Source organism: Xenopus laevis, chromosome 7S (genome assembly GCF_017654675.1).
Source record: "Xenopus laevis strain J_2021 chromosome 7S, Xenopus_laevis_v10.1, whole genome shotgun sequence".
NCBI classification, from domain to species: Eukaryota; Metazoa; Chordata; class Amphibia; order Anura; family Pipidae; genus Xenopus; species Xenopus laevis.
The window spans coordinates 105,682,315-105,696,391 of NC_054384.1; the positions used below are offsets into that span (position 1 = coordinate 105,682,315).

At 36.4% G+C, this 14,077-nt stretch overlaps 1 protein-coding gene across 1 annotated transcript; it reads left to right on the forward strand.

Moving 5' to 3' along the window:
* Positions 1 to 326: 326 nt before the first annotated feature.
* On the forward strand, positions 327 to 1,472 carry LOC121396174 (chemokine-like receptor 1). Its single transcript, XM_041570737.1, has one exon. It carries the CDS (start codon positions 409 to 411, stop codon positions 1,432 to 1,434), a length of 1,026 nt encoding a protein of 341 aa, XP_041426671.1. The 5' UTR covers positions 327 to 408; the 3' UTR covers positions 1,435 to 1,472.
* The last annotated feature ends 12,605 nt before the right edge of the window (positions 1,473 to 14,077 follow it).

The following is a 14,077-nucleotide window of genomic DNA, read 5'->3' on the forward strand; positions in this document are numbered from 1 at the left end:
AGAGCAGATATCGGTGCAAAAAATGCAAAAGCATGCATTATAGCTGCACACAAGTCAACATAAGTGAAGCATATCATAATGCCATGTGTGCCCTTAGCCTCAGGAGCTTAAAACTGACCCCTGAAAATCTCATTTACACTGGACTTCCATCTAGAAAGGAGCGCACACAGCGCAACATGCAGGGCGAGCTGCTGCTAGTACTACTAATTTGCATGTATGAATAATGAGCAAGTAAGGGAAGCCATGGGGGACAGTGCTGTATTCATCTATTCCATTTTGGAGCACAAAGACCTGTGTTAGCTTCTTCTAATATACGACTTTTTCTAATCGTCATGTATATTGGTGCCAGATTTATAGAATATTTCAACATTTACTCTCCAAATTGCTTTAAGCAGGTCTTCATTTGAAATGGAGAATTATACTCCTTCCCCTAACGTCACCAATTTTTCCACTGATGATGGTTTAAAAGACTTGGAACAGGAGGAAGGGATTGACTATGGAGAAGTCATGTACACAACATTTTGCATCATAATAAGCATTTTAGGAATTGTGGGCAATGGACTGGTCATCTGGGTTACTGGATTCAAAATGAAAAAGACAATGACTACAACTTGGTTTCTCAACCTTGCGATTGCAGATTTCTCTTTCTGCCTGTTTCTGCCCTTGAAATTTATTGATGTGGAACTGTGGGTTGCCCAGCCCTTAGATTGGATATTGTGCAAGTTCAGGTATTTCATCCAATACATAAATATGTATACAAGTGTATTATTTTTAACTGTAATCAGTATTGATCGCTGTATCTGTGTTCTGTACCCAATATGGTCAAAAAGCCACAGAAGTTCCAGGTTAGCAGCAATCATCTCAGTAATTATTTGGATTTTATCCATTGCTCTAAGCTCTCCATACTTTATTTTTAGTGATATTTCAAATGATGATTCTATTTTTTATTGTATCAACAGTAAAACTCCTTGGACAAATTTAACCGAGCTTGATTATGAAACTTTAGACCTTATAGATGAAGCAGCGTCTGTTACTGAATTTGTGTGCGCCTTCCTGATCCCCTTTTTCATCATTGTTATTTGCTATGGGCTCATTGCTTTCAAGTTGAGAAAAAACAGCCGAATCCTTGGGTCTGGTCAAACCTTCAAAATTTTAATTACAACTGTCCTTTGCTTTTTCTTCTGCTGGGTTCTTTATTATTTGGTGCCCATTATTACTTTGGTAAATTCTAATACTGATTGGCCTGGTTCAGACTTTCTTTATCCACTTTCCGAATGCTTGGCTTTCTCCAACAGTTGTCTCAATCCAATAATCTATGTCTTCATTGGCCGGAACTATAAACAAATTTTAAGAAAGTCAATTCCATTCCTTCTGGAAAGCACATTCAGAGAGAGAACTGACCCCACAGAAATTCAGGAAGACGACACTGTATAAATAAATATTGTGGGTTTGTATATCTAACCGATTTTAGGTTTTTTAGTGTCATGAGACAAGATGAGAATCTTGCCTCAGGTGGCACGGAGCAGCCAGTTACCAAGGGCTGCAAAAAGCCGCCTCTGGTAACTTTAAGGGGCAGATTTACTAAGGGTCGAATTTCGAAGTTAAAAAAACTCAGAAATTCGACCGTCTAATCGAAATCCTTCGACTTTAAATATCGAAGTATTCAAAAAATTACTTTGAAATTGGAACTTTTTTAACTTCGAAAATTCACTCGAACCGCAGCAGCCCCTGAAACGTGCCTGTTAGTGTAGTAACATTGCAGCATAGTGAGTACCATAACAACTTAGGCTAAAAAAAAAACATGTCCATTGACAACTTTTTGTATGTCTAAAAGCTGCCTAACTGCTAGCTGATCCAAAGAAAAGCAGAGGAAAATGCACTGTACAGTATATTGCCTTTGGTTATAATATTTAGGACTGAGTTGAATGAGTATTACTCACTAGTGTATCTCACAGAAAAACTGCTACACAAAAATTATCGCTACACAAGGCTGGTTGTGAGGGAAGCATCTGCCTGGTGATAGTCATTGTCTACTGCTGCATTCAGCTAATAATGGCATTTAGAAAAACAGATAGTATTTGCTTTGGGACTGACTCAGAAAATACTGAGTAGAAAGGTAATTATTATTTACCTAATGACCATTTTAACATTTTATCAGGGTTATTATTAACTGAAGCCAGTTTTTATGTTTATACTGTATATAACCTGTCTAACTGCTAGTTGATGCAGAGCAATGCAAAAATACAAAAAAAAAAAAAAACATCTGAAGTCTCTCCAATTTGCCTCAGACATAGGGATGGGCGAATTTGACCCATTTAGTTTTGCCAAAAATTTGCCACTGGCGAAATGTCGCCGACGCCCATTAAAATCTATGGGCGCCAAAAACCTTTTTTTTTGACGCACAATGCCATACAAGTATATGGGCGTAATTTTTGCAGCGAAACAAGGCGAAAAAATTCGCCCATCCCTACTCAGAGAGGAAAAAATTCCTTCCTGACTCCAAAATGCAATCGGACTAGTCCCTGGATCAACTTGTACTATGAGCTCTCTCCCATATCCCTGTATTCCCTCACTTGCTAAACACCATCCAACCCCTTCTTATACCTATCTAATGTATCAGCCTGTACCACTGATTCACTTCCCAGCTCTCCCTGTAACACCCCTTTCCCTCCTCTAATCTCATTGGCTCCCTCCTGTCTGCTGGGAGGAGCTACTGGTGAATAAAGCATCCGACCCTTCCTTGTACCTATCTAATGTATCAGCCTGTACCACTGATTCAGGGAGACAATTCCACATCTTCACAGCTCTCACTGTAACAAACCCCTTCCCAATATTAAGGCGGAATCTCTTTTCTTCTAATCGGAATGGGTGACCTTGTGTCAGCTGGAAAGATCTACTGGTAAATAAATCATTAGAGAGATTATTATATGATCCCCTTATATATTTATACATAGTTATCATATCTCCCCTTAAGCGCCTCTTCTCCAGATTAAACAGCCCCAGAACACTGGAACTCTATCCCCTGTCACATTAGACCCACCCAGAGCTTTTAGACTTTTAAAAGATAACTTGAACCCACCTTTTCATTCAACAGTAATTCTACAACCACACTGGTTACCCTCACAGTATATTTCACTTCTTCTCCCTCTTAGAATGTAAGCTCTTGAAGGCAGGGCCTTTCCCTATTGTCTCCCAACAATATATATGTTACTGTGCATCTATTCTGCTGAAATGTCTATTTGTGTAAGAAAACTTTTATGTCTTATATTTGTATCCTTTTACTTTGTAAAACACTGTGAGAGCTAATGCCACTATGTAAATAATAATAAAAATAATAATTATGCATAGACACAAGCTAACCAATCAAAATTGTCTCTGTCTACTGAATAAGAAATTGCAGCGCAAATTTTTCCCTCTGCTCTTGGCTCATTGCTGTAATCTGATGGTTGGTTCCTCAAGCAAACATGTGTCTTTTCTTTTCACAACTTTCAAAGCACTATGAAACATTTTGCCCTTTACACATATGTGATAATGATAATACTACTGTAACTGAAGAGGTCACAGCTCATGACTGTAGCATCTGAATCCTAGTGGCATTCTAATAATCCGTGAATTAAAGAGAAAAAGTATGTCCCATAATTTGCACCTTCCCACTGGCTCAATATGAGAGTCCCAAATAAAATAAAACTTAACTTTTACTTCTAGTGATTCACTTGTATACCTTGTGACCCTGCACACCACTAATTTGTTTCTATATCTCAAACAATGGAAGGTGCTGCCTATCATCTAATCCGGCAAATCCACCACTCAGAAAAAGAAAAAAAAATGATACAAGACTGCTTTAGTTTTGAAATCATGTAACTTACATTACAGAGCAACCAAGCAAAGATTTACAACTATCCCTAAGCGTATCTTCTCAGCAGCATAGAAGACATTGAGCATGTGCAGTGCCACTGACACGGAAAGGAAAGTCGCAAGTAGGCAATCCCCTGTGGACAGCTTTAATGACGTGGATCGTTACTCTTATAGGGCCACTGAACATTTGGGTTGGTGCATTAGGTTCGGTATATAAAATATAGCATTTCTGTTTTTCAAAGATTTTAATGAAGTTTTACAATGAGACATGAAAGTTTGAGTGATGGATATAACATGTAGTATCGATAGCAAGTGACATAAATGATACTACACTTGTGAATAAGTGAAGCTGTAGTGAGAAAATAGAAATTTCCAGACAAAAATAGAATCCCGAAAAAGGGGATTCTTTTTTCAAATCACTGAAGTTTCCAATTACTGTGTAAAATTGATGTAATACTGATAGAATATCAGAATTAGGTTCTTGAAGAATAAAAAATTCTGGATTAATAAATATACATTAAAATACATTCAATAATATAACTTGTGATGGCAGATAAGTTAAAAACTCTAATATTCTGTAATTTTAAATCATTTAATTTAGTTGAAATTCTCAGATTTTACTGCCTTTAGTGCAAGGACTAGGGTGTTAGGCTTTAGACTTCGTCTCCCTAACTACTGAACTGGTGATCCCAATCCCCACAAAAGTATATCTGTCTTCTGGGAATTGATGTAGACTTGACTACTATGCCAATGACAGTATTCATTGTGCTGTATCATCTTCTGCTATCCTCCCTCCTCTGTGATATGCTACACCTGCATCATCTCCTGCGTTAGTAAACATGTAGTCACTTCCATCTTGCATTTTATAATAAACCATCCACTTTGTTTGCATGAAGAACCTCCTGGCATCCAATCAATCAATTTAAATGCAGTAGCCTGTGTGTTGTAGTTGCACTACACCTTAAAGGGATAGCTTCCATTTAGTGAAAGCCCTGATCCTGTGTGTGAGTCCAATGTAACTCATGCTCATACCAATAGCTGGACACATTAAATCCTTGTGGTCTGGATAGCCCAGATTAGCGTGCAGGGGAGATCCCCGCTACACCAGCCTGTGTTGTTTGGCTAATCTTCTTTGCAGATATTTCTGGGAGAGGCTCCGACCCCTCCAGCCAGCACCGGGCAACTATTACCAGGAGAGACCTAGGGGAAATTAGGTAATTCGTTTTGCTACCAGAGAATGGTTGGACATCCTTGAACAAGTCAAAGACAATAACTCTTCCCTTCAAATTTAAAGGAGCATGAGCCCATTTCATGCACATTGAAAATATTTTTAGACAAGCGGGTGTAATATTTAATAAATATAAATTATTTCAATCTAAAGGGATATTTAGACCAAAATATTGAAGTTGTGTTTTTGGATTCTCAAGTAGGGATGGGCGATTTTGACCCGTTTCATTTCTCCAAAAATTTGACACCGAAGCCCATTAAAGTCTATGGGCGTCAATTCCGCGGTGAAACAAGGTGAAAAAATTCGCACATCCCTATTCTCAAGTTGTAACTGTTTCATTAAAGAATTAGACAATGAACCATATTAATTCATTATCTCAGCTTTTTTCTACACTGACTCTGTAACCAGAGAATGGTTGGAAGTCCTTGAACAAGTCAAAGACAGTCTTTAATGAATAATTAGCATCTTTTAAAATCAATAGCATATCATCAGCAAATGCTGATACCTTAACCTGTCTTTTTTATTTATAGTTATTAATTTTTTTTTGATGAACGGATAAAGCAAATTAAAGGTTCTAATGCAATATTGAATAAAAGAGGTAATAAGGGGCATCCTTGTCAAGTTCCTTTGAAAATTTTAAAAGGCATTGACATTGCCCCCCCCCCAAAAAAAAAACAATTTGAGATTTGGGATTAGAATAAATATAAGAAATGTATTGATAAAACTGACCTATTATATAAAACTTATTTAGACAAGCAAAAAGGTATTGACAAATTATATAATAAAATGCCTTTTCAACATCATTGCTAATAACAGAGCAAGGAATCTTATGTTTCTTGACAAAAAATATTATATATAGGAAGGCTATAATATTCTTTACCCCAGATCTGTTTTTAATAAATCCATTTCGGGCATAGGGTATTACATAAGGAATGATCTGTGAAAGCCTGTCTGCCAAAACTCTGGATAATAGTTTGATATCCTGATTTGATTCCTATAAAAGGAAGGAAGAGACATACCTTTGTCATTTTTAGGAATGACTTTAAGATTAGATAGTTCACTAGAAGGCATTTTTTTGCCAAAAAACAATATATCATTAAATACATTTGTTAAAAAGGGGAAAATGTTATCTTTCACGTTTCTGTAAAAAGAAGAAGGAGGGCCATTAGGTTCTCCTGCTTTTGATGATTTCAAATTGCTAATAGTATTGTTATTTCTTCTATGGTAATTAATACTGTACATTAAGGTAATTCAATGGTTTCTTGGAGATCTGGGAAATCTTAAATTCTTCAAAATACATTTTATTTAATCTGGCTCAGTAAGGGAATTATAGTATAATGTTTTATAGTAAATCCTGAAAATGTCTACAATTTTGTTAGGGTCATTTCAGAGTGAATTACCTTTAGCTCTAATTTTAATACATTTTTCCTGTATATTCTCTGCTTTTGTTAGATTAAATAGCAAATGGTTAGCTTTGTTGCTTAGCTTACTGTATTTACATGCATAAAGAAATTTAAGCAGTTATGTCTAATATTAATCCAAGTTTTAAGATCATCAGTGACACTTTTGTATTTTTGAGCATTGCCAGTTGAGGGAAAATGTTTGAATTTAAGACAGAGAGCTCTCTGTCCTTTACTTAATTCCAGATAAAAAATGTGTACCTTCAAAAAAACTGGTCCTTGAAAGAAAATATCTCTCCTCTTATAAATACCTTCCAGGTTTCCCAAATTAAAGAAGGGTTATTTAAGTGATCTTTGTTTTCAGCAAGGAATAAGTCCCATCTCTTATGTAATATTTTGATAAAATCATGGCTATCCTTCAGCTTGTTGGCAAGGACTATGAGATATAGCTTTTGGGAGCTACTGAACTAGAATTCATAATAGATATTGGTGCATGGTCTGAAAAATCAATGTTACCAATTATTAGAGGTCAAAATATAATCTATTCTGGTTCCTATATTATGAGAAGATAAATAAAATGAATAATCTTTCTCAGTTGGATGGAATAGTCTTCATTTATTGTTTAGGTTAGTGACCTTAAAAAAATTGTGTAGTAGTTTAGATTTCTTATACTGATCATTTAATTTCCAATCAGATCTGTCCAGAGAACTAATATAGGACTCATTTAGATCTCCTCCAAGGATTATATTAGTAGGGTAGTGAAGAGATTTGTTGTTTGAGCCAGGTAAAATATACATTTTTAGATTTATTCACGGATTATGCCAAATCAAAAAATACAAAATAGCATGCAATGTTTTTGAAGTAATAATGCAAATAATTTTCTTTAGAAATCATATTGATCAACTAACAATAAAAATCAGCAAAGCAAATTCAAACAATATAGTCTGTGCGTGGACCCGCTTCCTTTTTTCCATAAGAATAGAGGATTTGACACTTTCCCAAAAGAGAAGAGCAAACAGAGTTGATAACAACTGCTACAGGGTAATAAAGGGAATAGAAAAGACAAGTAGGAATCAAAAATCAAGAAATCAGGTCTTCTTTGCTGGAATTTATAGGTTTATTCAACCTAGGATGGTGGGGAGATCTAGAAATTGATTTGGCCTGAGACTGAGGAGGTTTTGAGTCTTTTGTGGGCTTAGGTTGGTGAGATCTTTCATATTTTCAGAATTATTAATCCTTAGGGACAAAATTACTTTAGAGTCACTAACAACTTCAGAAGTGAAATTTCCAACTCCCTTTCTCTCTATTTTTAGCTTAGCAAGGTACATCAGTGAGAAATTGACGTGAAAGTTGATCAAAGACTGACAGTCCTTCTTTACAATTCTGAGAGAGGATCCAGCGAATAATCTTTAAATACTGTATAAGGATCCTATTTCCTTCCACCTCTAAAACTTTATTTTTTTATACACTTGAAATAGTCTGGTTTTCTCAGAATAATCCAAGTTTTTGAGGTCATGTTTTGTAGATCAACATATATAAAGAATAATTTTGATAAAATAACATAGTAACATAGTAAGTTTCTCCCCAGCTCGGCTTTCCCCTTCCACGTCAGATCCAAAATGGCAGCATCCATGATCCCCACATGGGGAGCGGGGGCACAGAGATGCCGGTGGATGACATCACCGATGCCAAATTCTAAATAAAAGGACGCCCAAGAAGGCGGTTCAATGCCCGTTCATAGGAATTGTTTGGTACATTCCTGGGTGCTTTGTAATTCAAGTTTTCTGGACTTTTGACACTGCCTGAATCTTGACTTTTATGTTATTCTACCTGCCTTCTGAACACTTGCTGGATTTGGACTATGACTTCCCCTGACCCCTATTTGTACCATGAACTTGGACTTTGACCCCTGGGCTTCCTCCTTGGTCCTGACTACTGCCGCTGGGAGCCGATAGGCCCCTTGACAGTAAGTTAGGTGGAAAAAAGACACATGTCCATCAATTTCAACATTTTAACTTTATTTTACTGGTAGTTGATCCAGAGGAAGCCTCTCCATTTTGCCTCAGAGGGGAAAATAAATTCCTTCCTGACTCAAAAATGGCAATTGGACTAGTCCCTGCATCAGCTTGTACTATTAGCTATTTTTCATAACCCTGTATTCCCTCACTTGCTAAACACCATCCAACCCCTTATTAAAGCTATCTAATGTATCAGCCTGTACCACTGATTCAGGGAGATAATTCCACATCTTCACAGCTCTCTAATAAAAACCCTTCTGAATATTTAGGCGGAACCTCTTTTCTTCTAATCAGAATGGGTGACCTTGTGTCAGCTGGAAAGACCTACTGGTAAATAAAGCATTAGAGAGATTATTATTTGATCCCCTTATATATTTATACATAGTTATCATATCACCCCTTAAGCGCCTCTTCTCCAGCGTGAACATCCCCGATTTGGCCAGTCTTTCCTCATAGTTAAGATTTTCCCTTTACCAGCTTAGTTGCCCTTCTCTGTACCCTCTCTAATACAATAATGTCCTGTTTGAGTGATGGTGACCAAAACTGTACGGCATATTCTAGATGGGGCCTTACAAGTGCTCTATACAGTGGAAGAATAACCCCCTCCTCCCATGACTCTATGCCCCTTTTAATACAGCTCAATACCTTATTATCCCTTGATTCTGCTGAATTGGCTACAGCCAAGTTTATTATCTACAATGACTCCAAGGTCCTTTTCATAATGGATTTGCCTAGTGCAGTCCCATTAAGGGTATAAGTGGATATTGTTACATCCCAGGTGCATGACTTTACATTTATCAACATTGAATCTCATTTGCCACTTAGCTGCCCAGATTGCCAGTTTGTCAAGATCCTGTCACGAACACGGTACTTCCAACCGCACGTGACTTTAGGTGTGGCTATCAGGGGTCACTCACTCAGTCTCTCACCCACCTTGCACACAGGTTAGACTAACACAAAAGCACCCCAAACACCAACCAACACCCACAACACTCATTCGCTGCCACCATCTATCATTCACAGGCGATAGAAACCTAATGTGACTATTCCCCTGTTCTCTCTAACAGGTAATAACTCACAATACACCAATGCATTAACACTCTCTCCCTATAGTCAGTTAGTTCCTACTGACTCAACAAGTACTTCAGTATGCAGAGGGTTAAGGCTCAACTCTTTCAGGCTAGGTTCGTTTAGAGCACCAAAGACAATCTTATTAAATTCTCTTTAATATTATAAAAGGTATAACAGTGCAAAATACAAAAAGATGTTACAAAAGAGACATACATTCAATAATACAATTACAAACAGTTGTAAAATAAAAGGGAAAACATGGAAAACCTATACTTAACTTCAAAGATATAGAATTCCTGGTCCTGGAGGCAAGGGGAAACAAACGGGATAACTTCCAATCGCAATTGGTCCTCCAAAGTAAATCCCGTTTGTATCTGTTGCAAGTGTCACATCCTGGATGGAATTAATTGGGCTGATAGTTTTGTGTCATCTGCAAACACTGATACATTACTTACAATACCCTCCCCTAAGTCATTAATGAACAAGTTAAATAAAAGTGGAGCCAATACTTAGCCCTGAGAGACCCCAAGAATCTTACTCCAAGTAGAGAATGTCCCATTAACAACCACCCTCTGTACCCGATCCTGTAGCCAGTTTCCTATCCATGTGCAAATGACTTAATTAAGCCCAACAGACCTTAGTTTAGAAAGCAGTCGTTTGTGGGGCACAGTATCAAACACTTTGGCAAAATCCAAATAGATCACATCTACTGTCCCCCCACTGTCCAGAATCTTACTTACCACATCATTAAAGCAATCAGATTTATAAGGGAAATCGAAGAATTAGAAAGTATTCTGAGCTAAATATATACATATATACTGTATGTATATTAAAATATAATAAATATTGCTTTATATAAATATAATATATCCCTAGTGCAATAAAAATGACAATGTGTAACTACAATAGCAATTTTTACAATTGCTTTTATCGACAAAAGTGAATGTTATTTTTCTTTTTGTATATAAGGTAAAATTTCAAAATAAATGATTTTGTTAATAAAAAAAGAAATCAAATTAGTCTGACATGACCTATCCTTCATAAAGCCATGCTAATTGCTGCTCATAATGCCATTCACTAGGACAACATTTTGAATGTTGGATAAGATGTTCTAGTTGATGTTATTCCATGAATAGAAAATATCAGTTCTTTCATTTATCACAACGCCTTCCCCATGCTTTTCCTCATAAAAACACTAGCCCTATGGAGATAATTGAGCACAGGGGAAGCTCTGTATCTTTATAATTGTGGTTGTCTCTACACTTTGGAAGGAAGGATGCTGACACCAGCACCCATAGCAATGCAGTTTATAAATCTCTATGCAGAGTGAGCTCAGCGAACCACACGGGCACAATCTTCTTCTCTTTGGTAATCTTCGTATCTTCTTCCTCCCCTTCAGCAATATACAATTTTTTCTGAGTTTTTTTCCTAAATCATTTGATTTTTTTTCTGTCTTTTAGGGCTAATTTCAGCTGACTACAGAAGCTTTCAAATATCATAGGGACCTCTCCCATTTACTTATATACATCCTCAGCAGGACTGAGATGCCAGATTTTTTCAGACTTTTTACATTCTCGGGGCATAATAAATCTCAAAAAATTCAAGTTTTTTTCCCACTAAAATTTGGATTTTATAGTATAGTTTTTGGCATGTTATAAAGTCATTCAATTGCAGTTGTGGTCACGCAAAGTTTGCCACAGCGGTATTGTGTATAGTTGATCTCAGAGCAGCAGAATTCTTACTACCTACTCATAAATGGATAATTAAGTGTGACTGTTGATGCAGTTAGAACCATAAAATATAATTTACCATAATTTTACCATCAGTAGGCTGCTGGCATGAATTTGTCTCTAGATATAGATCAGTACTTTGCATGTGAGCTATTCTCATACTATTGATATCTAAAAAAGGCATCACAGACCACACACAGACCACCACATGACAACAGCTAACATTATTAATGATTACACTGTGATTTTTATTCAATTTATTATCTTCTCTGAAAGTGAGAGGAATAGAGAACAGAGAGAGAGAAAGCAGCCAGTTCTGAATCCTGCCCTGGTAAGAATATAACATTATAAAATATTATAGATTCATATAAGAAACCAAAAAATTGCATAATCAGATTGACACTATAACTGCATGTCAGACGTCTCTGCCATTTATTGACAGAATTAGGAGTAAGCAGAAACTTAGACTTTGCGGTGGCAGTGGATGTGATTCACATAATTTTTACTAATTCATTTCACACAATACTCAGAAAAGAACTAACTTGATGTAGTTTCACTGGTATAACCCAGGGCCAGTGCAGTTTTCTGCTGATAGGAGCACCCAACCCCAAGGTTTCAGGTAAGTAAATATATTCACTAAGGGTGCCAAACATTGGGCACCCCCAAGTGGTAAACAACTTACCTTCTCCTTTAAAGCTACACAAAATTAACAAGATTCATCATGATTTTAATAAATGTATTTGTCATTTGATACCGATCTTTACTTAGAACAAGCAGTTTGCATGTGGGCTGTTAGACAAACCCGATATCTGAGAAAGGGATCGGAGACCAATCATAGAAGTAACAAAGATTTTAAAAAAAAAGTTTCTACTTTTGCTGTTAAATGATTTGTTATCTCCGCTGTTTCCGAAAGGAATAGACACAGAGAAAGAGAGAGAGAGAAAGCAGCTAGTTTTAAAGACTGCCCTGGTAAGGATATAGAATGATAAGCAATAGAATAACAAACAGTAATGAGAATTAATTGATCTCTTGAATTGGTCTGGAACACATCTTAAATCCCAAGGTCATTTTGAGGATAACAATAAGAAATTGATTAAAAGGTGTATTTGGAGACCAAATTAATTCAGAGGTGTGACCATTAGCCTATGAATAAATGCGCTAACAGGCATGAAATGCAATGCATTAGGCTATGTATTTCCTAGTAAATACTTTTTTAATTTTATAATCACTATTACTATTGTTTTCACACCTTTTTGGTCTCCACAGTTCTCATATTTTTTTTCTACTTTTTTGCAGCACAACTTATTTTTGAAGCAGACTTTCATAAACACCATTTGTATTCTTTTATTTTTATATCTCCTAGACCCCCTCCAGTGATTATAATTTCTTACTTGAGACCTTGGTTGTTGATATTTTTCTCTGCTATAAAAGCACCACGTAGCATGTTCCAACACTTGTTCTATCTTTGCTGCAGCCTCAGACCTGTGTACATCCAAAATAGAGTGAAATTATGCTTTTAAGTTAGGCTTTTCACTGTAGATTTGCACCTGGACTAGAATACAGAGAAGAAAAAGATGGAGGCTCCTTCAGAGCCCCAGGCTGGTGCAGTTTTCAGCTAAAACAAGAGCTCTGGGGTCTCAGGTAAGTGATTATAATCACTGGAATTGAGGTCCCTGCTCACCTTCTCATAAAAACAAATTAAGTTAGTCGGACAAGGTCTATTATGCATAAAACCATGCTGGCACAAACTAATAGTATTCTGATTTTCTATGAAGTTCAGTATCTTATCCTTTATTAACCCTTTTGAAAAGCTTTTCTACCACTGACGTCAGACTAACCCTTTTTGAATAGCAGCACCACATTAGCCAGTCTCTCGGCACTATGCCAGACATCAATGAATCCTGAAAAATTAGGTAAAGAGGTTTGGCAATCACAGAACTAAGCTCACAAAGTACCCTGGGATGAATACCATCTGGCCTTGGACCATTTTTTTATCTTAACATGTTCTAGTCTGTTTTGAATTTCCTCATGTGTGAACCATGCATCATTAGTTGTATTACTAGAATTTGAACTATTAAGAAGGAAACCTTCATTAACTGCTTCCTCATTTCTGTAGATAAACAGAGTTCAGAATCTCAGCCTTTTTTTTGTTCTCATCAACCAGCTCCCTAGAAATTTTGGGTCAGGTAAACCTTTTTCAGGGGCTGCTGCTTCCTCCATTCCCCTTCAAGTAGCACAAGTTAACACTAAACTGTAATAATATGTACACATTTTCAACCAGCAAAATTATGTTTTTTTTTAAATCCACTGTCATATATCAGCTATACACATACCTAATTCTAACACATGGGTCTCCAATCCATTTCACTCATAAGGTGTCCAGAAACAAAGATCCAGAATTTTTTTTGTGACACAGTGCTCTCATTCTGTCTCCTATATCATAGCTATTTGGAATTTGTTCAAAATACTTCTACCTTAATCTGGCTATAATTGTGTATTGTTTTAATGTGTATAGGGACTGAGTATATCTCTCCTCCTTTTTGATGGCTCTAATTTGTTCCAAGAAGCCTGTATTAAGTGTTCCGGATATTTCACCTATATATTTCATGCCTGGGCACACACATTCTAATGCATACAGTAAATGACTGACAGTTGTATGTCCCTTTTTTTTTCTTATCTCCTTTTGCATTATAAACTACACCAGTATCTCTTTTTCAATGTACATACTCACATATCTTTATTACATTTTTAATTTTTTTTTTTTCTTGAGTTTTC